The sequence below is a fragment of the Furipterus horrens genome, unplaced genomic scaffold (assembly GCF_987537825.1).
Source record: "Furipterus horrens unplaced genomic scaffold, mFurHor1.1.pri manual_scaffold_5, whole genome shotgun sequence".
Taxonomy (NCBI): Eukaryota; Metazoa; Chordata; class Mammalia; order Chiroptera; family Furipteridae; genus Furipterus; species Furipterus horrens.
In genome coordinates this window covers 117,221,797-117,246,059 of record NW_028327175.1, presented here as the reverse complement: position 1 = coordinate 117,246,059, position 24,263 = coordinate 117,221,797, and the positions used below count along the sequence as shown (strand labels likewise).

The window sequence follows — 24,263 nt, the reverse complement described above, 5'->3', positions numbered from 1 at the left end:
ACTGATGGAGTCTAAGATATGGCCCCACCTTCCTGTTCTGTGGCTCTGTTGGGGGAGGGCTCAGAAAAAGCACAATGGCCTCTGCCTGCCTTTTTGTCTGTTCCTAGCTCTCACTCTGATGCCAGACACTTCAGTTCCTCCCCATAACTGGTGCCTTTCAAGCTGCTACCCAGTGCTGCTAGAGCTCAGATAGAATGCATCTGAGTCAGTTTGGTACAGGTCCTTTAAGTGCAACTGCCAGGGAATCCAGTGGTTTTTTTCACTGATTCAAATTCTGCTGGTTTTTACAGCCAGAAGTTATGGGGGCTTATGTTCCTGGCACCAGAACCCGGGGCTGGGGGGCCTGGAACCCCTCACTCTTAAGATATTACTCCTGAACTTTTATCCACCACACGTGGGTGTGGGGACCTGCCTGTTCCACATCTCTTCGTCTCCTACCCTTCGGGATTGATGTGGTTTCTTTAGTTCCTTAGTTGTTAAGACTTCCATTTAACTCGATTTCTGATGGTTCTGATTGATTACTGGTTTGCAATTTAGTTGTAATTTTGATGTGGTTCTGTGAAGAGGCGAGCCATGTTTACCTAAGCCTCTTTCTTAACCAGAAGTTTCCGTATCACTTTTAAAATCATGAAAAAAATCTTAACTATTTTTAAATATCATGTATTAAAAAAATTAAAAAGCATAAAAAGATATACATTGATATCCCCCGTACCACCCTGCTCCCTCACCATCACAGACAGCCCCTGTTATCTATTCCTTGTATATACTTCTAGAGAGTTGTAAGTGCATGAACAAATGGATTTGGGTAGACATTCTTCCTCCCATTTTCACACAGAAGGTGGTCATTCTGTGTCTTCCTTTCTCATTTAGTAGAGCCTGGAGATCTTCTCCCATCGGTGCTAATGAGCTGCCTCGTCCTATAAGTAAACCCAAAACTGAGGAAAAGCTAGCTCTTAGGAAGCAGTGACATACACTTCGAGAATCTGGCCAATAGCACCCATCACCAGGAGCAGGGTGTTTCAGCCTTGGCACTGTAGACATCTGGGGCCAATCACTCTTGCTGTGGTGATGTCTCTGTACTGCACCCATGACCTCCCCACACTGGATGCCAATAGCATTCCCTCCCAACCCTCACCCAGCTGTAACACCAAAACTGTCCATATACACCAAATGTCCCCTGGGGAGAATTGCCCCACCTAGGAAGCCCTGGTCTACAATAGCATCTGGCCCTCAGTAAGAGCTCAAAATCAAAGAGCCTGGAGACACAAGTTTAATCTTTCAGAGCATCCTTCATGTTTCTGCTCTATGGCTTCACTCCTTAAAGAGTTTTCTAAAAGCTATCATATTCAGAAACACAGAGCTACTGTCCCCAGAGGCTCTGCAGCCTCTGGCACTGTCACTGTCACTCTAGGAAGGCAACCCCCTATAGCCTGCCAATCCAGATCACTGACCCTATGACCTTCTGTCAATTCAAGGGAGGGTGCCAGCAGTCCACATTTCTGGTTGGCCCTGGCAGAAAGAATCCAAGAGAAAGTTTTAGTCACAGAACCTGTCACCACCTGGAACTGTCTCCCCAACTCTGAAACCCCAGATTCTACTGCCACTTCTCAGTCTTCCACCTGCCTTATGCTTACCCGAGAGCTCCCCAGACTTCTCCCCACTCCTGACCATTGATGCCCCTACCTTCCTTTCCTCCACTGCCTGGTTGCCCTGCTAACCCCTCTCCACTCTTCAGACTTCTGCACTTGTGAGCAAAACCCCAGCCTACACCATACAGTAGTCCCTCTCTATATCACAGTTCACTTATGCAGCCTCACTATATTGCAGGATTTTTAAAAATATTATATTTAATTATTTATTGCATATTTTTCACTATATCGCGGGATTTTGCGGTACTGTATACGTATGTTAAAGTTATGTAGGTTTAAGAGTGTAGAATAAATGTAAGGTTCCTACCTCATGGGGGCGTGGGGGATCTGGAATCGGAATACCCGTGATAAGTGAGGGAATACTGTAATTTACTCTGCAACCACTAAGGCCCTCAATCCTGCAAGCCACTTCCAGACCTGTCCCAAGTCTGAGCACAGAGCAGGGTTGGCTCATCCTGGCTGGGCCCCTGCCAGGAAACTGGGTCTATCCCCTCCCATACATGCTGCCTTCTGGACCTCTTCCCACAGTCTGCAGGGTCTGCTACACTCAACAGCTGACCTGTGGCTGCTACCAATGACAGTCTGCCAGAGTCAGAGGTAGCAACACAGATCCCCAGGCTCCAAGACAAAAAAGAAACCTCATTAAATAATACAGACCTGTCTGCCACACTTTTCCCCACTGAATAGTTGTTCTAGGGAACAAGATCCGTTCTCAAAGCATGAAACAACAATTGCCCTAGGATGTGTAAAGTGTAACAATAAAGTAGCATAGTGGTTATGAAGGAAAGGTACTAGTTAAAAGGCAAAATGCTAACTTCTTCCAAAGTAGGTTTAGCTATACAAAGGCCATGAAAGGCACTCTTTTCTTTTTTTTTTTTTTTCAGATTTAATGTGTTTTATTGATTAAAATATTACATTTGTGCCAATTTCCCTTCCCTCTGCTCCCCTCCACCCGGTGGCCCCCCTCCCTCCAGTTGTCCCCCCCTTTTAGATTATGTCCATTAGTTGTGCATACAGTTCCTCCCAACCTCTCTCCGTCTATTTCATTCCCTCCTACCATGATCCCCAATTCCTATATCATCTCCCTCCCTCTCCCCACTCCCTCTCCCTGTTGACCTCCCCCCAATATGCTTCCCGTACCCACAGTTCCTTTTCCACTCTCGTTGCCTGTTTAGTTTGCCTTTGTTTCATCTCCCTAGCTTCTGTTTTTTAAACCAGTCCCTTTAACATCTCATATAACAGTGGTTTGGATCTAATGAACTCTTTCAGTTTTATTTTGTCCTGGAAACACTTTCTCTGTCCTTCTATTCTGAATGACAGTTTCGCTGGATAGAGTATTCGTGGTTGTAGGTTTTGGATTTTCATTACTTTGAATATTTCTTGCCAGTCCCTTCTTGTCTGTAGGGTCTCCCTTGAGAAGTCAGCTGATAGTCTAATTGGGACCCCTTTGTACATAATTCTTTTCTTCTCTCTTGCTGCTTTTAAGATTCTCTCTTTATCTTTAATTTTTGACATTTTGATTATAATGTGTCTTGGAGTGGTTCTCCCTGGGTCCAGTCTCTTGGGAACTCTCCTTGCTTCCTGGACCTGCAAGTCTATTCCCTTCCCCAAGTCTGGGAAGTTCTCCTTTATTATATTTTCACTCAATTTTTCAAGTTCTAGTTCATCTTCCTCACTCTCTGGCAAACCAATGATTCTTATGTTGGGCCTTTTATAGCTGTCCCAGAGGTTTCTGATCCTCTCATTGTTGCTTCCCATTTCCTCTCTCTGCATTGGTTGACTGCTTGTTCCTTCTCCATATTCCAGTTTGTTGAAGTGAACTCTGGATTTTTTTTCCTCACCATCTGTCTCGTATGTGGTTTTGTTCCTTTCGTTATGAATGTTTTTCGCTTCTTTCATATCTTTTTCCTGCTCTTTTGTGAATTCTGTAAGCCACCTGATAACAATGGCCCAGAACTGAGCCTCTGACAGGTTTCTTATCTGTTCATCTGTCAGGTTCTCTATCTGTTGCCTGGTGAGCTGTGTCACCGGGATTTCTATAGTTGTCTGCCTCATTTTGACAGATGCTTTTTGTTTTCTTGGGCCGGCTGTAGGGGGCAGTGCCTGTGTACGCGTCACAATTCAGCGACCGGCGCCTGTCCGCGACCTATTTCGCAGCCCTGTGGTGCTTTCTTTGGGGGCGGGGGTCCAAGGTGGATTCACACAGTTATTCAGCTAGGAGACCGGGATCCGTCCTCCCGCCCCCCTGGGCCTCACTGTTCAAGGCGATGCGGTGGCTGTTTTCCCCAGTGCTGGGGTCGCGCACTGCCAGGGGCTTGACTGCCTCTGGGCTTTTTCGCTGCCCCGCCGCTCACCGCAAACAGCGCTGCCCTCTTTAACTCTTACCTGCCCAAATGGCACCGCTGGTTTATAACTTCATATGTTGGGCTTCCGTGTAGTTTTATTTTCTGGAATTTCTAGTTATCCTTTGTTTTGAAGTAGTTGTATTCCTCTCTAGTTGTAGAGGGAGACCTAGCGTGTCCGTCTAAGCCTCCATCTTCGAAAGGCACTCTTAACTATTAATTTCACTTGAAAAACTGTATTAGCTACTTTAGAGAAAAGAGAATCATGGTTCAGGAAAAAAAGTGGATTAAAAGAAAAAGAACAAGAAAAAATTAGGTTACCTTTTACAGGCTGATTTCTCTGTGAGCAGCTCTGGAGAAACATACTGGGCAGTTCCTACAAATGAGTTGGCCCTGGCTGGAGAGAAGAGGAAAATGGTTGTGCTGAGACAAAGCACTTACAATCGTGGACACTCATCTATCAAGACGTGAAGGTTGACATGGACATTAGCACAGCACTGGTCATTTGGAATCAGACTGTAAAATCCTGAGACCCTTCTTGTCCAGGGCCCACCCTTCGCACCCCATTCTGAGACCCTCTCCTCCCAGGACTGGCTCAAAAGTCACCTGCTCAGTGACACTTGCCCTGGCCACCAGGGTAGCTCCTCCTGACCCCCTCCCTGGCTCATGTTCTCCTGGTGCCAGCATCAGAGTGGCACTAACCCAGCATTCTTTCAGCTAGAGTGTCTCGAGGAACCTGTGTTGCCTAAAACAGCCCTGGACATACAGGAAGCACACAATGAACATGCGCAGAATGCAGGAAAGGACTGGATCTCCTGCAGGTTGTGTGCAGGACAGGGATACTTTCTCCTTCTAACAAATTGCTCAGGGAGATCAGGGGCTATAGAGGGAATGAGACTCATGCATCCTTCCTGAGGACCGTCCGCAACATCCCGCCTCCTCTAGTACTGGACAGTGTGATGCAAGGCTCACTATGTTCAACTGCAGATCTAGGCTGGGTGGCAGCAAGACCCTCTGGAACCACCCATCACTAGAGAGAGGAGACACTGACACCTGTGTCACTCCAGAAGCCCCCAGGACCTCAGGGACTTCAGCAGTGGCCATGCATCCCTGACAAAGAACCACAGGCACGACCAGCTGCCCCACCATACTGCTCCCGAAGCACCCTCTATAAGGCATCCTCTGGCATTAGGGACCACACAGCTACTCTCGGCTTTTCCCCATGACTGGGGGATGAAGGATCAGGGATTCTGATCTCAGAGCCACTCATCATTGGAGAGCAAATCAACTCTCTAAGGAGAGCAGCCACATGTCATTTATGGCAACCTACCTCCCATGACCTTCTAGGCTGGCACTTTGTAACCAGCATAGACATTTGTTGCCTACGTTCATGATTGGAGGAAATGTTCTATTTTACTGAAAGGTTAATGAAAATCAGTAGTTTTCTCCTCTCCAGCTGCATAGCTGGCTGGCTTCTATCTGTGACACCAGGGTAAAAGCTCCAAAGAGAGCATTCAAAAACCAAAGGTCATCTAGTCACCTCCCCCTGGAAGCTTAGAGATACTCCAAAGGAAAGTCAGGCTCAGAATCCACTGTTGGTCAACATGGCCTCCTCTGTGCCACTAACCCCTTCACCTGTAGGCCACCTGGTCAGGGTAAAGGAGAAGGATCTGGGTTGTTGTTTTCCTCCTCAAAGTGGTTTAAAAAAAGTGACCAGCATCCCGGGCCATGGACCACTCTGGTCACTACAGATCTGTAAGTCAGACTCTGAGATGCCAGTGGGGAAGGAGGGAACTGAAGAAGTGTCCCTGAGGTCAAGACATACCCACAATCTTTTCAAACCAATAGTGCAGACTGCTAGTGTCTTACCCATAAGCCCACACATGAAATACAGCAAACATTCACAAAATGTGGGTCACCTCTTGGACAGAAGATGAGAAAACAAAATACTGCAACACATAAAAAGGAGTCTTCAAGTGAGACTCATTCCAGGAATGCAAGACTGCTTCAACATATGGAAATCAACCAATATAGTAATCCTATCAATAGAATAAAGGACAAAAACCACATGATCACCTCAAGAGATGCAGAAAAAGCATCTAACAAAACTTCAACATTCTTCATGATAAAAATACATAAAATAGGAACAGAACAAACCTTCGTCAACCTGATAAAGGGATTTATGAAAGCCACAACGAATGTCATAATAGTGAAAGATTGAAAGCCCCCCCCCCCAAGATCAGGAACAAGATAAGGATGCTACCCTTTCCATTTCTATTCAACATTGTAGTGGAGGTTCTAACAATTAGGCAAGAAAATGAAATACAAGGAATCTACATTAAAAAGGAAGAAATAAACTACCTCTAATCAGAGAAGACATGATCTTGTATATAAACATCACTGTATTTCTAAACACTTGCAATGAATAATCTGAAAATGAAAGCAGGAAAACTATTCCATTTATAGTAGTCTCAAAACTAAAATATTTAGGAATTTAACAAATTGCAAAGCTTATACACTGAAAACTAGATTGTTGAAAGAAATTACAAAAGATCTAAATAAATAGAAAGACATCCCATGTTGCAGGATCAGAAGACTTAATATTTTTAAGATGGCAATACAGAGTCCCTGATCGAAGATGGTTTGACTTATGATATTTTAACTTCACGATGGTACAAAACTGTACTTTGAATTTTTATCTTTTCCCAGACAAGCAATATGTGGGACACTGGGCAGTGAGCCACAGTTCCCAGTCAGGCCTGCAATCACAAAGGTAAACAACCGATACTCTACCATGTACTGTGATACTAAGGTTTTTGGATAGTGTGTTCTGAGCACTAGGCTAGGCTAAGCTATGATGTTTAGTATGTTAGACGTAGTAAGCGTATTTTCAGCTTCCAATATGTTCAACTTATGATGAGTTTATCAGGACATAACCCTGTCGTAAGTTGAGGGGCATCTGTACCCCCAAACTGAACTATACATTCAACACAATTCCAACCCAAATCCCTGATTTTCACTGAGCATAATGTTTCCAAGGTTTGTCCAGATTGGAACAGATATCAAAACTTCATTCCTTTTCACAACTGAATAATATTCCATTGTATGGAAACACCTGAGTGGTTTCCGCTTCTTGACCACTAGGAATAAAGTTGCTATGAACATTCCCACACAACTTTTTATGTGAACATATTTTCAATTCTCTTGGATATATGCCTAGTAGAACTGCTGAATTAAAAGGTAACTATGTTTAACTTTTGAAGAACTGCCAGACTGTTTTCCAAAGTTGATTGCACCATTTGACATTTCCACCTGCAGAGTGGTTTCGTTTCTCCACATCCTTCTTGCTAATACTTATCTTCTTGATTATAGCCACTGTAGTGGGTATAAAGTGGTACCTTATAGTGGTTTTGATTTGCAATTCCCTAATGACATTGAGCACCTTTTCATGTGTTTATTGGGCATTTGTTTACCTTCCTTGGATAAATGTCTTTTTAGACCCTTTGTCCATTAAAAAATTTTATTTTCCAATTATGAGTTCTACAAGTCCTTTATCACCTATATGATTTACAAATATTTTTATTTCTTATTCAGTCAGTTGTCTTGTTTTATCTATTTGTTTTTAGAGAGAGGGGAAGGGAGGTAGAAAGAAAGGGAGAGAAACATCTATGTGTGAGAGAAACATTGATTGGTTGCCCCTTGCACATGCCTCAAACTGGGACCGGCAGCGTTTGACCAACTGAGCCACACCATCAGCGTTCTTTTAACTTTTTAAACAGTATCATGGTACAAAAGTTTTAAAACTTGATGTGGTCTAACTTATGTAGTTTTTCCTTTTGTTGCTTGTGTCTTTGGTATTGTATATAAGAAACCATTTCCTAACCCAAGGTCATGAAGATTTACTCCTATGCTTTCTTCTATTAACTATGTTAAGAGTTTTAGATCCTACGTTCAGATCTACAATTTATCCAAGTTAACATCTGAGTTAACGTTTGTGTAGGGTGTGAGGGTAATGATTTGGTAATCACTAGAGGATGATAGTGAACCAATTCATGGTTTTCCAAAGGGGCAAATAAAGAGAAAGGGTCAAGCATTTATGCTGTTTTGCCTCCACAATCAATACTACTAGTTAAGCAAATAGTTGCTATGAGGAAGTTTCTTTTTAAAGAAGAATTCCATCTTGCGAATGGAAGAATTAGACTATAATCATTCTTTATTCTCTACTGACCTAATTAATTTAAGCCACTATGGCTTTAAAAGGCTGTTGATATCAAGAAGGAAGAGATTAATAGACATCAAATGCAAGATTGATCTTGAATGTGATCAAAATGACCAGCTCCAACTGCCAATTTACAGGACATACAGAGAGAAGAGGAACATGCTATATGACTCTGTTAAATTCTATATGACGAATGACCTGATTTCTTCAACAGACTGAAAGAGGAAAAATTAAGATGAAAGGGTAGCTACAGATTAAAAAAATTTAAGAGACAAATTAGCTAAGCTCAAATGTAGGAACTTTATTTGAATCCTGATTCAAGTGAACCACAACCAAAAAACTTACAATGTGAAATTATGATTAGAAATTTAACACTTGACTGAATATTCTGAAATATTAAGGAATTACTGTTTTTATGTATAAAATGGTATGATATTACAGTTACTTTATATAAAGGTGCTTTATATTTTAGTGATAAATAGTGATATGATATTATAGTTACTTTATATAAAGGTGCTTTATATTTTAGTGATAAATAGTGAAATATTTACAGGGAAAACAAATTGACGATGATGGGAATCAGGCCACATGTATGGTTTAAAATTTTATAAAAAAGCAGGTACTGTGTGTTTAAAAATAAAAACTCTATGCATCATAGCTATGCCTAAACAAATAAAAATATTGAAAAGACCAGAGTAAACCATTCCTTAATGGTTAAGAGTTGTTTTTGGTGGGATAAGTATAGAGACTTGACTTTTTCCTCTGTTATGTGAACTCTGTTTTTGTGGTGAAAGAAAATATTTTGAAGGCAGCTCCTCCAGAAAGGAAAGGGAGTGGCCCTGAGGCACTGTGACAGGGTCTTGAGTCTACAGAACACCTAGAGGGGGGCTGATGCCAGTCCAAGGGTCTGTACAACAGCTATCCACAGAGGGGCTATGCAGAGAAGGTGCAGCTGGAGTGACAGAATGCTTTAGGCTCTGAAGCCTTCCCTCTCCATCTCCCCTCCAGCTGTCCCCCACTCCACCCCGGCCAACCCACCCCTCCTGTTTGGTAAGTGAAGCCTCCACACCTGGCTGTGTACCAGAAAAGCCTGCACAGCTCAGGACACTTTTCCAGGTACAACCCCAAGTCTGAACCTCCGGGGTTCCCAAGGAACCTAAGCCTCTTGCAAAGGGGACAAAGGCCAGGGACATACCCACAGACGAGGGGCTTCTCCATGTGATTAAGCTGTCCAACACCTGGATATGTCTGTGGGACCCTTGTGCAAGGACAGAAGTCACAAGTCCTCTGCGCTAGAAAGTGCCCCTCAATCCCACATGACCTCAACAGTCCCTGCTATCTCCCAACCCCACCCATTTACAGGTATGCAGGCCACTCTTAACCCAACAGGCAGCAATGAGAGATGCAGGCTCATGCCCCTGCCAGGAGTAGCCCACTGGGACAGAGTCCGTAAAAGTAGACAACCTGCTTCTCACTAGGAGAAAGGCGAAACATGCTTACTAAGAGGTAAAGAATCTAAGCTCCCACCAACACTTTCCTTCTGAAGGCTTTAACATGTTTTCAGGATACCATATCTGCATAAAAGTTTTCATAAAAAGTTAATACAGGAATAAATTCTGAAGTACTTCAAACAGAAAACGAGAGTAAGTCACTAAAACGAATCATTTACATAATTATATGATTTTCCCTTTTCCTGTAGGAAGGAAAAAATATATAATTATAAAAAAACAATATATTATATATAATTGATTGATTTTTAGAGAGAGGGGAAGGGAGGGAGAAGGAGAGGGAGAGAAACATTGATCGGTTGTTTTTCATAAGTGCCTGACTGGGGACTGAACTTGCAACCCAATCATGTACCTTGACCAGGAACCCAACCCGTGACCTTTTGCTTTAATGGACGACTCACGATCAACTAAGCCACACCAGTCGCGGTGCACTAACTGAATGTTAACTACAATCTTCACAAGAACTCTCCATTTGAAAACATGGGGCTGGGAAAACACTGGAAAGGGGAGACAAGGCATCCTGTGGTAGGAAACCTATGGAGGCCCAGTCAAGGTCACCAGGTGCCTCCCAAAAAGCACAGGTTTGTGCCTCTGCCCACGCCTGGCTGGGATGAGCAGACCCCAGGGGTCAGCCCAGTGGCTGCCCAACATGCTGTTAATCAACTTCTAGACAGAGGAGGCCAGCCCAGCTGAGCTAGAGGGCTTTCTGAAAAACCAAGCTCCTCCCCACCACTCTGTAGTGCTCATAGTCTGAATCTTTCTTCTGCTAACAAATCCTGTACTCACACCCAGCATATCCATTAGCCCAGGCACTTGTCATCAAGGTCCTTTTTTCATGGCAGAGTTGTGTGCACTATCGAGAGTTCCCTGCAACAACCACTTGGGCCAAGGTGGCTCTGACAGTCACAACTGTCCAAAGACCTGAAGTTCATTTTCAAGGTCACTTATTAACTTGCACAGTGGCCCTCAGCTTCCCCCAAACCTCACCATAAAGGGCTTTACCTTCTCTCTATGCCAACACCTGACAACAACTTTCAGAGGCAAAATTGCCATTCTTTATACTTTCAGAATTTGATTTCCATCCAAAACACACCTGAAGGGCAGGGAGAAACGCTGCTGAAATGCCCCCTGGCTAATTAAGACATCCAGGACACTCTTCTGGCCCAAATTAGCAACTCCTCCTAGGGTGATAGAGCTGTCACACTACATAATCAATCCAGTGCTAGGAATCACTCTCAGGGAACAGTGATTAGGACAGTTTACAAACAGAAACACGCACTTGACCATCAAGTAAAAATCAGCCCTTGTTCTGTGATTGTATAGAATGTTACTATAATGGGTGTGTCTGGACCACCACTGGCAGCTGTACACAGGAGGCAGAGAGAAAGCAAGCCAGCAGGCACTGGGATATAGAAGCAGTTCACCCCAACCCACCCAGTTACAACCTCCAGTGCCAACAGGAAATGCTGAGCTGGTCACATTGACCCCACGCCCTTGCACAGGAGACCAGGAACAAATGTGGCACACCACAGCATCTTCTAAGACTAGGGAGGGTAAGCCAAAGAGCACTCAAAGGTGCTCAGAAGGACCTGTGACAACAACATGCAGAGAAAGCCTGGGACCCAGCACCCCTTACTCAAGGCCAGGCAGATCAACCACAGGCAGTCTAGGAAGCCCCTCTTTCTACCCACTACACCAGGCACACAGCTTCCCCTGTGAAAGCTGAAGCATCTATTTTACAGTAACAAAGATATTACAAACACCTGTCACTACAATGAACGCAATGCAATTCACTGCATTGCTAAGGGGTTGTTTCTGATCTACACCTAAGCAGAATTTGCTGGAAATAAAGCATTCACACACCTTGTTTACTCTCTGGGGATAATACTTTTGCTGTTCCAAAATCTGTGATCTGGATGTGCATATCTTCATTTAACAAAATGTTTTCTGGTTTCAGGTCCCTGTGAAAGCAGGTTTTTTACATTTGAGATAAATATTTACAACAGTAACATTATTACATATTCTAAATTTTGCTGAAAAGAAAACTGATTAATACTTATGATCTTTATAGATTAACAACAAAGAATTTAAGTCTAAAGTTCACACTTAACAAATATCAATTGCACACAATATTCAAATTACATAATTTCATAACTGCATCTATTATTTTTAATACACTTTTTATTGAAGTATAACCCACCATTCTTTAACCCATTAAATAAAGAGCTTTTAAACGTGTTGTGGTAATCATTTCGTAATATATATAAATCAAACCATCATGCTGTACAACTTAAATTTATACAGTGATACATGTCAATTAGTTCTCAATAAAACTGAAATTATCAAAATGGTAAATTTTATATTGTGTCTTCTACCACAATTTTAAAAAAATCATTAAAAAATGGGGGGAGCTTATTTGAATACTTTCAATTTGACTTTATCAGAAAGTCATGGAAAATGAAACCAGAAGAAGTACTCACAAAAACTACAAGTGACAAAATAAAAGCAGCAATCAAGATGGATAAGAAAACTGTTAACCTAATAAAAAAGTTGTATGAGGAATTTCATCTGACTGTTGAAGGTCTTGTGAGGCTCTCACTGTCAGGATGACATGAACTCTTCTCAGTTCTCACAAGGCATCCCATCCTCCATTAAATAAACTAGAGCTGCCCCCAACCTTGTGAGCAGAGGCCCCGTCCTCAGCTTGGTACCTGTGAATGATGCCCCTGCCGTGCAAGTACTCTAGAGCAGACACCATCTCGGCTGTGTAAAATCGGGTACACGTCTCATCAAATGAACCAATTTTGCGAATGTATTTAAGTAGCTCTCCATTTTTGGCATAACTAAGGCCAAAATCTAAATATTTCAAAGTTAAGGAAGAATGCAAAAGTCATTTTTAAAAAACTAACCTTAACCGAAGAGAAATTTTAAAATATATATTTTATTTAATTTTATTGAGAGAGGGCAAGGGAGGGAGAAAGAGAGGGAGAGAAACATCAATGTGCGAGAGATACGTCAATTGATTACCTCTTCCACGAGCCCCAAATGGGGACCAGCCTGTAACCCAGGCATGTACCCCGATTGGGAACTAAACTGGCCACCATTCACTTTGTGGGACGATGCTCAACCAAGTAAGCCATGCTGGTCAGGGCAAGAATTTTTTTTAATTAATAAAAACTTAAGGTATTTGTGGCCTAAGACTGCTGCCCCTCTTCAAGTCAGACTCTGTCATGGTCAGACCCATGGCCAACGGGAATCCCAGACCCCAGCTCCAGGGCAAGGCCCCACAGTGTTTCTCACCAAGAACACAATGACACAAGCTTCTCAGCCCAAGTGCTGTTCTGGACTCCAAAGGCCCCAGAAGGCACCTGTGGCCCCCATGAAGGGAAGCTGCTAGAGATGGCAGTCAAATGCATCTTTGCAGGCTTTAGCTGAGGTGTATGCATGGGGTGGGGGTGGGGGGGTTCTCCATCATAATCCAGTCTCCACAGCTGCACAATATGTACATATTTACTGAGCACTAAGCTGCATTCCGCATGCTGTGCTAAGAGTCAATTCATGCAAAGGCTTCTCAAATGAATGCTCCTTTCCAAGTATAAAGTAACAAGTTTTGTAAGAAAAATGTCATTTTATTAACTTCTCAATTCAATCTATTTATTGGGTACCCACTGAAGAGAGACTCAGGAACACAACCATCTTTCCTTTTATTTCTATTCTCTCTTTTCCAAAGAGGACTAACAGTTGCAAAAAGAAATGGATCCCATATAACATCTTCTTCCTAGAAACACCAAACATCTGCGCTCATTTATGGAAATCTACAGGTACTTTGCCACTCCCTGGCAGCCAGGGACAGAAAGAGGTTGGCTTGTGCTCAGGGTGTTCTGTCTTGCTTCTATTTGCCAAGGCACTACCATCTCCCACCAAGAAAGGAGCCTGAAGCTGCAGCAGAGTGAGGACAAGTCTGAGAGAAAGGGACCAGCCACCAAAGCTGCCCAAACCTGCCTTGCATCCAGCGCCACCTGTGGTCACCCAAACCCTTGCAACTTGGATGTTTAACAGGAATCTAAGGCAAAAAACAAACCTTATTTCTAGGGAATGCAGAGTCTCAGCCAGGCCGCCTTCCCTCCTTGCCCTGCTCTGTCCCCTCCACAGGGAAGGCTACAGACTCTGGCCCACTCAACCCTAAGCAGAAGCTCAGTGCTGCCTGTGTAAGTGGCCCCACCTGGACTTGCCACGTAGCTTCACGGTCAGGAACACTATCTCCAAGGAGCCTGCAGGTCACAAGGCTCGGCCACAGCCACAGCACCTCTTCTCACTTCACAAGTTCTGGCCCTTAACTGACCATTCCCTGAGTTCCTCTTTCCTATGTGAGGGACACTTCTAGTCCTCTGCTCAGCTGTGAAGCTAAGGTGATTGACAGTTTTTGAATATGACAGATGTTGAGGATCATAGCTCTAAGCCTGTGTTCCCTCCAAACACACATTTCTTATCCTGAAGGACTTTTTCAGACCTCATTGGCCTATTTCCCATCCTAGAATGTTTCTACCTCCCTCAGCAGAGCCAATGCCCTAGGGCACTAAGGATAAGTCAGCTCTAATGCATGGAATGGGTGAATTCCTGAGACGATGAGCACAGGCCAGGCCTATAGCAGAGCCTTATGAGCCCAACGCCTGTACTTTGCAGAGGAACCTGGTCCAGAGAGGTTAAACTAAACTGACTCAAGGTCACAAAGCAAAGGAGGGAAGGATTGGGGTCCAGTCTCCTGAGGCCTAGGAGGACACTGCTCCTGTCCTCAAGCTGCAAGAGGGACACACAAGGATGGACAGGAAGGGGGTGGAGGAAAAATGCATACTAACCAAGTAACAGTCTCTGAAACCCCTCAGCCTTCATCTCTGCAGGAAGGAAGGGCATCCTTGCTACAGCCTGAGAGGAAGGGTGGGCATGCCCTCAGCCCACCCTTCATTGGAGTTGGACACCCCCTCCTAAGTGCAGGGACTGAGTCTGGTCAGGCTAAACCTCCAGAGGCCTGGTTTCCAGGCTGCCACAAGGGTATCCCTAGGATCTGCCTCACCTGTCCTGAGGGGAGTTTGCCCCTGCAGTCGCTGAGTCTTTTCTCAATGTAGGGCTAAATGGACTGTGGTATGCACATTGGGGCTTTTCTTCAGGCAAAGTTTCCCTTTCTTTCTTGCAATACAATGTATGCCACTAAGGATTTAAATTGGTATAAAAGTCTCTGGTTTCAAGGGCCTTTACAGGTGCTAGAGTTTCCCTTAAAATTTAAGAGCAACGATTACTGCTGGACAAAGACCTAGAGCCCCCTCCACCTGCATTGCTTTGGCCAATACTCTCTGAAATTAGACAGCAAGCTCACTCATCTAGATTCTGAGTCACCTAATCCCACCACACATGACTGTGGGAGAAGATGTGTGATCTGTTGAAGCCCCCTAACCAAGAAGACACATTGTCCCATGGACCCTACAGAAAGCGCAGGCCTGGGCTTCCAGGAAATGCGGCAGTCAGAGATTCCCCACAGGCTCCAGGAGGAATGCAGTCACATCGATACCAGGGAGCACAAGGAGCGAAGGGTCAAGGTGACCTCAAAGGTGAGAGAAACAGAAGAGAAGTAAAAAAGCCCCTTCAATATCCTCAGGAGACCACTAGTGGCTGCTGCATAGCATGACAGCAGAATGGTGGAGACAAGGAGTAAGCTGGAGCCACGTGGAGAGACAAACATTCTGTAACACCTATAAGAGACCAACAAGGAACCCCCTCCTCTCCCCACATACCCTTGGCTACTAGACCACTTTACTGCACCCCTTTACAACAGTATCCACTGGGGAGATCCTCCCCTGTACACTATCTGTTTCCTCACCTCTCTCTCAAATCCTCCTCCCACTTCCAAACTGCCACTGTCAACAACTTGTACAGTGGCCAATCCATACGTCAGGCCCAGGCCCAATGCACATGACCACTCAGCAGCATCTGGCCAGGCTTCAGCAACCTCCATCACAAACCATTTAGTCCTGTGGCCCTCAGGTCTATGTTCTCTCAACTCACTCGCAACAAGCCCTTCCTCACCTTCTAGGATTCCTTCCACATGCCCATCTGAGTGTGTTGGGTGGGGGGTGGGAGGTAAATCCAGGCTCAGACCTTGGACCACTGCCCCTACTGAGTGCCCTCTCACAGTGGCTGGCCAGCCTGCTAAGGCAATCCTAACTCCTCCCTGAGCTCTGCTGGCAGTCACCCAGCAGCCCACTTGGCACTCCAGCAACGAGCACCTACAGATGCATCAAATGCCAATGTGACATCCACTCCTAGCCTGCCCTTTCTCCAGTCTCTTTCTGCTCAATTACAGCGCCACTGCGCACTCGGGTTCTGAGGCCCACACCCGAAAACCACGTTGACTCCATTTTCCCTCGCTCATTCATTTATAGGAACTTTCACTGAAACAGCAGCCAGAGTGAACGGCTGACCTGCTGGAGACCCTCGTGGGCTCCCTGCCACACTCAAAAGAAAATCCAAAATTCTCACCAGGCCTCTGAAGCTCAAAGAGTTGACCCCCGCCCAGCCTTTTCGCTACACCCACACACACTCGCTCCTGTCCTTGTTCCATCCAGGTCTCTGCCTGACACTGTCAACTCAGACCACCAAGCTGAAACAGTAACATGCCCCAGTACTCCTTTCTTGGCTTTACTACTCTTGAACACTCAGAGTCTACTATACAGGTATTGATCATCTGTATTACCTAATTCCTGCATGAAAATGTAAGGCCCACAAAGGCAGAGCCTTCACATTATTTACTAGCACATTCCCATCACCCAGCACTCAGCAAGTACTTTTCAATAAACAAAAGAACAAATTTACCTGACAGGTGACAAAGCCAGACAATGGTGTTAAAGGGGGAATAGGACTGAGTAAAGTTTTAACCCAAAAGAGTCTGTATAAACAGGAGGGGAAAGGAAGCCTGAACTGGTGGTGATGGGAGATGGGGGAGGCAAACCCTCAGACACTGGACCAACTTTCCAAGTAGTGTGCTGATGGCGAAGGGCTCTGGAGACCTTGAGGACAGAAGAAAAAGAACAGATACAAAGACTGAGGTTTAAACCTGAACAAACTCTGAACCAACTCCATTTGACAGTCTAATCTCTATCAGCTGAGTAGAAAACAAGATCATCTGCTGGGATTGAGAACAGAGTTATCAGGCAAAAAGGGGCTGAAGGAAGTCTTGGTTGAGAAGAACAACGGTAGCAAACGGACTGAGGAGTGAAGAGAAACTGGCCAGCCTGGTTGAGTGATGGGTAGCCCAGAGATAAGCTGCATGATATAGACGTGTGGCCCACTCTGAACTGACTGCCATGGTGCCCTGCCTCCCTGACCCCTAAGCAAAGAGAAAAGTGAAAAAAGACAATGCTCCAAAGGTTAGAGGAGAAGTCAGAGAACATGATGCCCTCAAATAAAGCAAAGAATCAGCAGGTAATGATGTTTCTGATGGAGATGCAGCTGCACAGCTGTGGAGAGCTAGAGGCACTGAGAGATCAGAGATTAAAACAAGCAGTGAGAGAAGACTCCAGGGCGGTGCCACAGGGAGCAGGAGGAAGGAGGCTGAAGACCCTAGGGAGGGGACAGCATTCAGGTACAGGGAGAAAGGCTCTGGGATCCTATAGGTCACTCCCTGGACTTCTAACCTGAGGGCTGAGCTGAGTAAAGATGTCCCTTCCAACCAAACCTCACATGTTTGAGCAGATAGGTGCCCACCTTCAAGGAGCCCCAGGTGCCCAAGATCATTCTCCCTCTCTCACTTCCCTTCTTTGAGCACAGGACATGACACCTGACAGATAATCCAAGGATGCTGGTTAGAAGAATGAGGGAAGCCTCTGAATAAATGTATAGCTACAATACAAAAATAATAACAATCCTTTGGATACAATGCTTATCAATAAAAAATAAAAAAAATGTTTGTGATGGTCTCCCTTGAAGTAATCCCGGGGCCCCCAGCCATGCTTTGAATTCCTTTGTATTTTGAATATACAGCCCTTTTCATTTCTGGGAGAAGGGGCTACTTGCAAACAATGGTGTCATAATGCAGAAAGAATAAGGGGTCATTGCGTGATTTTAGAACGCTTTGACTATTCAAAGGATACACAGCTTTTCATCATCCTGAAACGTGAAGTAAAGTTTAACAAAGAAGGGGTGATCCAGGCGCGACATCACGTCTCTCTCTCTGGTTACATACGGGACCTTGTTCTCTTTGATAATGTGACGTTTCTCTAGAATTTTAACTTAAGGTAAGAAAGAAGCGAGTTACCATAATTTGAAATGGTAAGAAATTACCAAAGACATAACTCATAAAGGTAACTGGTATAAATTAAAGTTTTTCATATAATGAAGCCACTGGCTTCATGGTCTCTAAGACAGAGCAACAGTGTTCTATACCCTAAAATCAGCGCAGAAACCCCTATGTGCCAGGCAGCCAGGTGGCCGTGAGCTCAGATGTGTGCTGTTTCTGCATCCCAGACAAAGCTCACTGGAGTTGGTACTTACTAGCATATTCCCTTGAGGTTGCCAGTTCTCGGGCCAGTACAACCTGGGTTGAGAAGAAAAGGGGGAAAGAGAAGAGAAAAAAACACCAAATGTAACCAGGACAATGAGTCTCACAAGTTACCCCACAACCAATCACACAGGCTACCCTGCCCCCATCGTAAAATTACATTTAAATATTTTTGGTCCTGTGCTAACAAATATAGCTGAATGCAATGATTAAGTTAATGCATTCTAATAGTGAATAGCAAACACATACATCTCTCCAATGTTGCCAGGAGGTTCTTCAACAGCCGTCAATAGTCCCCATTGTGCACCAAAGTGTACACACAGGAACACCTAGACCAGCTCCCTCATCACAGGCGGCAGTCACAATCCCAGCTGTGTCCTCTCTGTAGTACACCCAAATCGGTGCTCAAACTCTACCTGGGGGACAGAGCGCCAATGTGGCATTGCACAACAAGGGAAGGGCCTTTCTACACAAGCAAACCTTGGGTGCAACCTGAGCACGCACTTCCAAATACCCAGTTTGGCAGTGTGCTAGGCAGCCCCCACCACTGCCAGCTGGTATAAATGCCTCTCCTAAGACACCTTCAGGGGGATAGCCCAAAGACCAGAGAGTAGATGAAAACCTGCCCAACTCCTGGGATATCCCTGGGCCTTCTGGGAAGACCTCAGGAGGCCACTGCTGGGTCCATCTGGCCCCTACGTAGGAATTACATGCCAGTACAGAATTATCACCAGGACTCATCAGAAGGAATCCTGAAAAAAAAAACTGTGTGAAATGCCCTGCGGTCATTAAGAACGAGGTTAGGTTGTGCATACTCAAGCAGAAAGATCTCAAAGATCTTTTCAGAGGAATGTGCCTGTGTGGACCGTTCTCAGGTGCTGGGGAGTGATAGGGGAGTGAGCTGGTTATATATTTATGCAATGTTAAATTTCTTCTCAGGAGCACATAATAGCTACGTAAGTAAATAAAAAGAATTGTTAAAAAGTACTAATATTTAATGGAAACCTTTCTAAAGGAGATAGTTATGTCATCTTTCTATTGCAGGAATTCGCATTTCACGTGCACTTTTCCTTATGAGCACAGGGCAGCAAGGGCCTCTCATCCAGAGAATAAGGCATGACACATTCTGCTGATGGCAGAACTAATCTGAATGCCATGTTTATCCTCAGGGAACCAGACATGGGGGCAATTCAAAAATAAGTCCCCATCTCCAAGTCAAGATAAATGGCCAATGAAATAAAGTTGAGAAAGGAGAGAACTCTTCTTTTAGTGGATCATTGTAAGAAACTGTGAAGAACACCGAGGTCATCTTCAAAATAGTTTCTTCTTCCTGAAAGGATCTGTAAGTACTGGAAGGACTGGAATTATCCTCACATTTAAAAGTTTTTATTCTAAGAATTCAATTCTTTCATAATTTAAACAAAAACTGCCAATTAAAAAAAAAAATCTAACTTAAAAGTATAAAGGGAGCAAAAATTAACATTAATTAAAACAATGTTGAAAGCGCAGATGAGCTATTCATGTTCTTCTTTGTATTTTGAAATACCAGTATTTCATAAATGTAAAAAGATAAAAGGAAAACAAATTTCACATAAGGTTTCTCCATAAAGACCAGGCAAGGAAGGCCCCCTGTTCAGAAACCCTCCTGCATTAGGGGACTCCAGCGCCACAACCTGGTATGCCCACAGTGCACACTGGGCCCAGCTTGGAGACCATGGAAGCAGAGAACTATCTTTTTATGAAGGCATAGATTTAAACTGTGCACCCCAACTGGGGGGCAAGTACCCAGGTCTCCACAGAGCCTGCAGCAAGCCCCCAGCACCACCTTAGGCACATGGCACTTCCACCTCAACAAAGGGGCTGCTTTAAATCTTTATTTTTTTGCTTTAAGAGGAAAAATATCACAGGACAGACACAACTCACTCAGGAAGCAAAAAGTGTTACCCTGAGTGTGACTTCACAGTGCCGTGATAATATTTGTTTATGAAACCAAAGACACAAGAATCAGGAGGCCAGCCAGTCTTATGCTGTAACTCTAGCTAAGTGTCAAGGATGTAATGTCACATATTTTTTAAAATATAAGAAAAATAATGAAGATTGTCAAATGTTTGCCCCAAAACTCCGAAGAGATACTAGTATCAATACTAAGCCACGCCAGCCAGAGCTAAACTGCCATTTTTTTAAAATAAAAAATCAGATAAAAAGATGCTGTTTAAAGCTTTCATCTACAAATCATGGTTTAGACATTTAAACCACATGATCTGCTTGGTGGCCTCAGGTCACCCTCTCAACAGGTGAGGAATCCCCAGGGGCCTGATACCCTCCTCCAGGGAAAAAACACCACCCTGGCATCTAAGTCTCCCAACTCTGAGCCTGGAAGGTCAGCTTGTCCAAGGAAAACACACTTATTCAACCAACAGCAGCATGTACTCACTGTTGAAAAAGAGCCTTCACCAAGAATTTTCCCGAATTTGAAGTCTTCAGGTCGTTTCTTCCGAGGCTGTGGTGGTGGCTGCACGGCATGTTGCAGCGAGTTGGCACTTGGTCGGGACTCCGCTGCAGTGCTGTCCATGGTGGCGGCGCCCTGCCTGCTACCACCACTGGGAACAACAGGGGCCGTGCCGGACTCAGTCTGGGTCCTCACCATTGATGGAGATGTGCAGGAACATAACACCACGCTGGACTGAATAGGAACGGTGTCATACTGGCAGACACAGGAAAAAGAGGTAAGACTCAAAGCAGCTCACTTTTCCTAAATACACAAACTAAAGTGCTGTTATTGTTGAAACACAAACACCAAGTTCTGGCAGGCTATCTGACATTCTGCCACATGGCTTAAGCTGCTGTCCTCCTCTTCCAAATCACTTCCCTCCTCAAATCCCAGCCCTCCCTGTCCTGCTTTACCACTGACCCCACCACCCAGCACCTATTTGCCCTCACATTCCTCCATTAGCACTGCATGAGTCTCCAACACCCCCATCCCACCCAGTGGCCAGTTAGCCTGCCTATCACTGCCCAGCTTAAATGCCATCTGCAGCCAACCCCTGTCCACAAATGAAGTTGGTCCAAATCCTGTGACCATGGTGTCTACCATTCCAGAACCCCTCGCCCTGCTCACCCACCCACAGCCGATATAAGACTGAACACACGGGAAGGCACTCAATTAGGGCTTGAACAAACAGATTGACTTGAGACTGCATCACACAACTAAATGGAATTTTAACTTGCAGTTCTGGAACACATAAGTATAACTTAATGAAAAGAAGAGCCCAAGAATTGCCAACTACATACACAAAAACTCAGAGTTGATTAAAAAAAAGAAAAGCTTCTCAAAAAAAACAAAAACAAAAACTGCAGTGGAGTAACTGGTTAACAATTTGGAAAATAACTAATTTAGAGCCAAACTGCTCCCTACACACCAAACAAATTCAAAATTTTAATTAAAAAAAAAAAAATTCAATGTCACCCCTATTAAAATCCTGACTGACTTCTTTGCAGAATTGACAAGCTGATCCTAAAATTCATATGGAAATTCAAGGCAGCCAGAATAGCCAAAATAATCTTTAAAAAAAATAACAAAGTTGGAGGACTCACGCATCCAGATTTCTAAACTTACAAAAAACTTACAGTAATCAAGACAATGTGACTTCCAGCCAAGATGGAGGCCTAGACAGACACACTGCTTCTCCCTCCACAACTAAGAAGGAATACAACTACTTCAAACCTAGAGACAACCAGAAGTTCCAGAAATCGAGCTGCATGAAAGTCCAACAAACAAAGATATAAAGAAGAAATACTCATCCAGACAGGTAGGAGGGGCGGAGCTGGTAGAAGAAGACTCGGTGTGGGAGCGGCAGCAGTGGCAGCACCGGTAGGCCAGCAGAAAGTGCAGTCACATGTTTTAAAAAGTAGGGAAGGACACCTGGGGAGTGCTCCAAGCACCAGACCAGACTGCACAGCTCACAGTCCCAGCGCTGGGGAAAATAAAGCTTCATTGCTTCTGACTGTGCAAACCGGTGGGGGTTGGGGAAGAGGAAGAAACTGCTGGTCTCTCAGAGGAGTGTTTGTCTAAAGGGCCCCTACGGTCCTAAAATATCTGCACACCCACCCACTCTGGGAACAAGAGTCAGGGAAACAGCTAGAGAGGCACCAACCCCATATGGAAGTGGGAGAAGTGCCTGGAAAAGGTGCGAGTGCCAAGCAAGAGGCACTGTTCCCTCTCAGAACCCCCCCCCCAGAACCTAAACAGGTGGTGAAATGTGTCACCCATACTGACAAATACCTAAGGATCCGCCCCTTACAACATAGCAGGTGTATCAGCTCTACCTAAGACACAGAGGCAAACAAACACAGGAGCATGTCAAGATGAGGAGACAGGGAAGTATGGCCCAAAAGAGGGAACGGATCAAGGTTCCAGTGGGAGAAATAAGCAGCGATGATATTGCCAACCTGACAGACAAGGAGATAGCCAACCTATCAGATGTAGAGTTCAAAACACTGGTGATAAAGATGCTCACAGGCTTATCTGGAGTCTGCATGATCCTTCCCCATGTGGGAAGGCCACTCTCCCCTCCACACCCCCACTCTTATTAGGGATTTCTGGACCCAAGGATAGGTAGGACGATGACCATGTCCAGCTTGAAGCAGCTAGAGGAGCTCAAGACCTTCACCCATTGTCCTTTATAAGATTATAAAGGGTCTTAAATCTGAGAGGGAGGGATTGCTATTTTTTATTGTTAAAATAATTATTTATTTTAAAAAAGAGAAGAATATATGAAAGGGTAAGGCAGGAGAGCTTGTATGTACGACCCATGGGCATGGACTTGGGGGGGGGATTGTTGGGGGAGGGTGGGTGCTGGGTGGAGGGGAGCAAAGGGGAAAAAATTGTAACTATTGTAACAATATAATCAATAAAATATACTTAAAAGAAAAGATGCTCACAGGCTTGACAGATATGCTTAAGTATGATAAATGCATGAGGGAAGAAGTGAAGGTTATGCAAAATGAAACGAAGAAAAATCCACACTAAACCAATGATAAAGGGAAGGAAACCGGGGTTCAAATCAATGATTTGGAACATAAGGAAGGAAAAAACATTCAACCAGTACAGAATAAGGAAACAAGACTTGAAAAACTGATTACAGGCTTAGGAACCTCTGGAACAACTTTAAACATGCCAACATCTGAATCACAGAGGTGCCAGAAGGAGAAGAGGAAGAGCAAGAAATCAAAAGTTTATGTGAAAAAATAATGAAGAAAAACATCCTAAATTTGGCAAAGGAAATAGACATACATGTCCAGGAAGCACAGAGAGTCCCAAACAAGCTAGACCCAAAGAGGACCACACCAAGACACATCATAATTAAAATGCCAAAGGTTCAAGATAAAGGAGGGAACCTTAAAAGCAGCAAGAGAAATAAAGAGAGTTATCTACAAAGGGGTGCATTTAAGACTATCAACTGATTTCTCAAAAGAAACTTTGCAGGCAAGAAAGGACTGGCAAACAGTATTCAATGTAATGAAAAGCAAGTACCTATAACCAAAATTACTCTACCCAGCAAAGCTATCATTTAGAATGGAAGGGCAGATAAAGTGCTTCCCAAACAAGGTAAAGCTAAAGGAGTTCATCATCACCAAGCAATTATTATATGAAATGTCAAAGGGACTTATTTAAGAAAAAGAAGATCAAAACTCTGAACAATAAAATGACAACAAACTCACAACTATCAACAACTGAATCTAAAAATTAAAAACAAAATTCAACTAAGCAAACCAGAATAGGGACAGAATTATAGGTATGGGGATCATCCAGAGGGCTACCAGCTGGGAGGGGGAAGAGGAAGAAATGGGGAAATGGTGCAGGGATTAAGAAGCATAACTGGTTTGTACAAAATAGACAGGGGGGAGTTAAAAATAATATAGGAAAGGGTGAAGCCAAAGAACTTATATGCGCAACCCATGGACATGAACTAAGGGGGGTGGGATTGCTGGGGGAAG

General features: G+C 44.2%; 1 protein-coding gene across 2 annotated transcripts in view; it reads right to left on the bottom strand.

The window, feature by feature from the left end:
- Nucleotides 1-24,263, bottom strand: part of PDPK1 (3-phosphoinositide dependent protein kinase 1) — an 81,505-nt gene that overhangs the window by 23,827 nt on the left and 33,415 nt on the right. For both annotated transcript variants that reach the window (XM_090277183.1, XM_090277184.1), the window contains exons 2-7: nucleotides 20,701-20,970; nucleotides 18,260-18,302; nucleotides 17,860-17,997; nucleotides 12,430-12,574; nucleotides 11,582-11,679; nucleotides 4,313-4,388 (exon numbers count right to left, since the gene is read on the bottom strand). In XM_090277183.1, coding sequence (XP_090133309.1) covers nucleotides 4,313-4,388; nucleotides 11,582-11,679; nucleotides 12,430-12,574; nucleotides 17,860-17,997; nucleotides 18,260-18,302; nucleotides 20,701-20,970 — 770 coding nt within the window. The remainder of the gene's footprint in view (nucleotides 1-4,312; nucleotides 4,389-11,581; nucleotides 11,680-12,429; nucleotides 12,575-17,859; nucleotides 17,998-18,259; nucleotides 18,303-20,700; nucleotides 20,971-24,263) is intronic.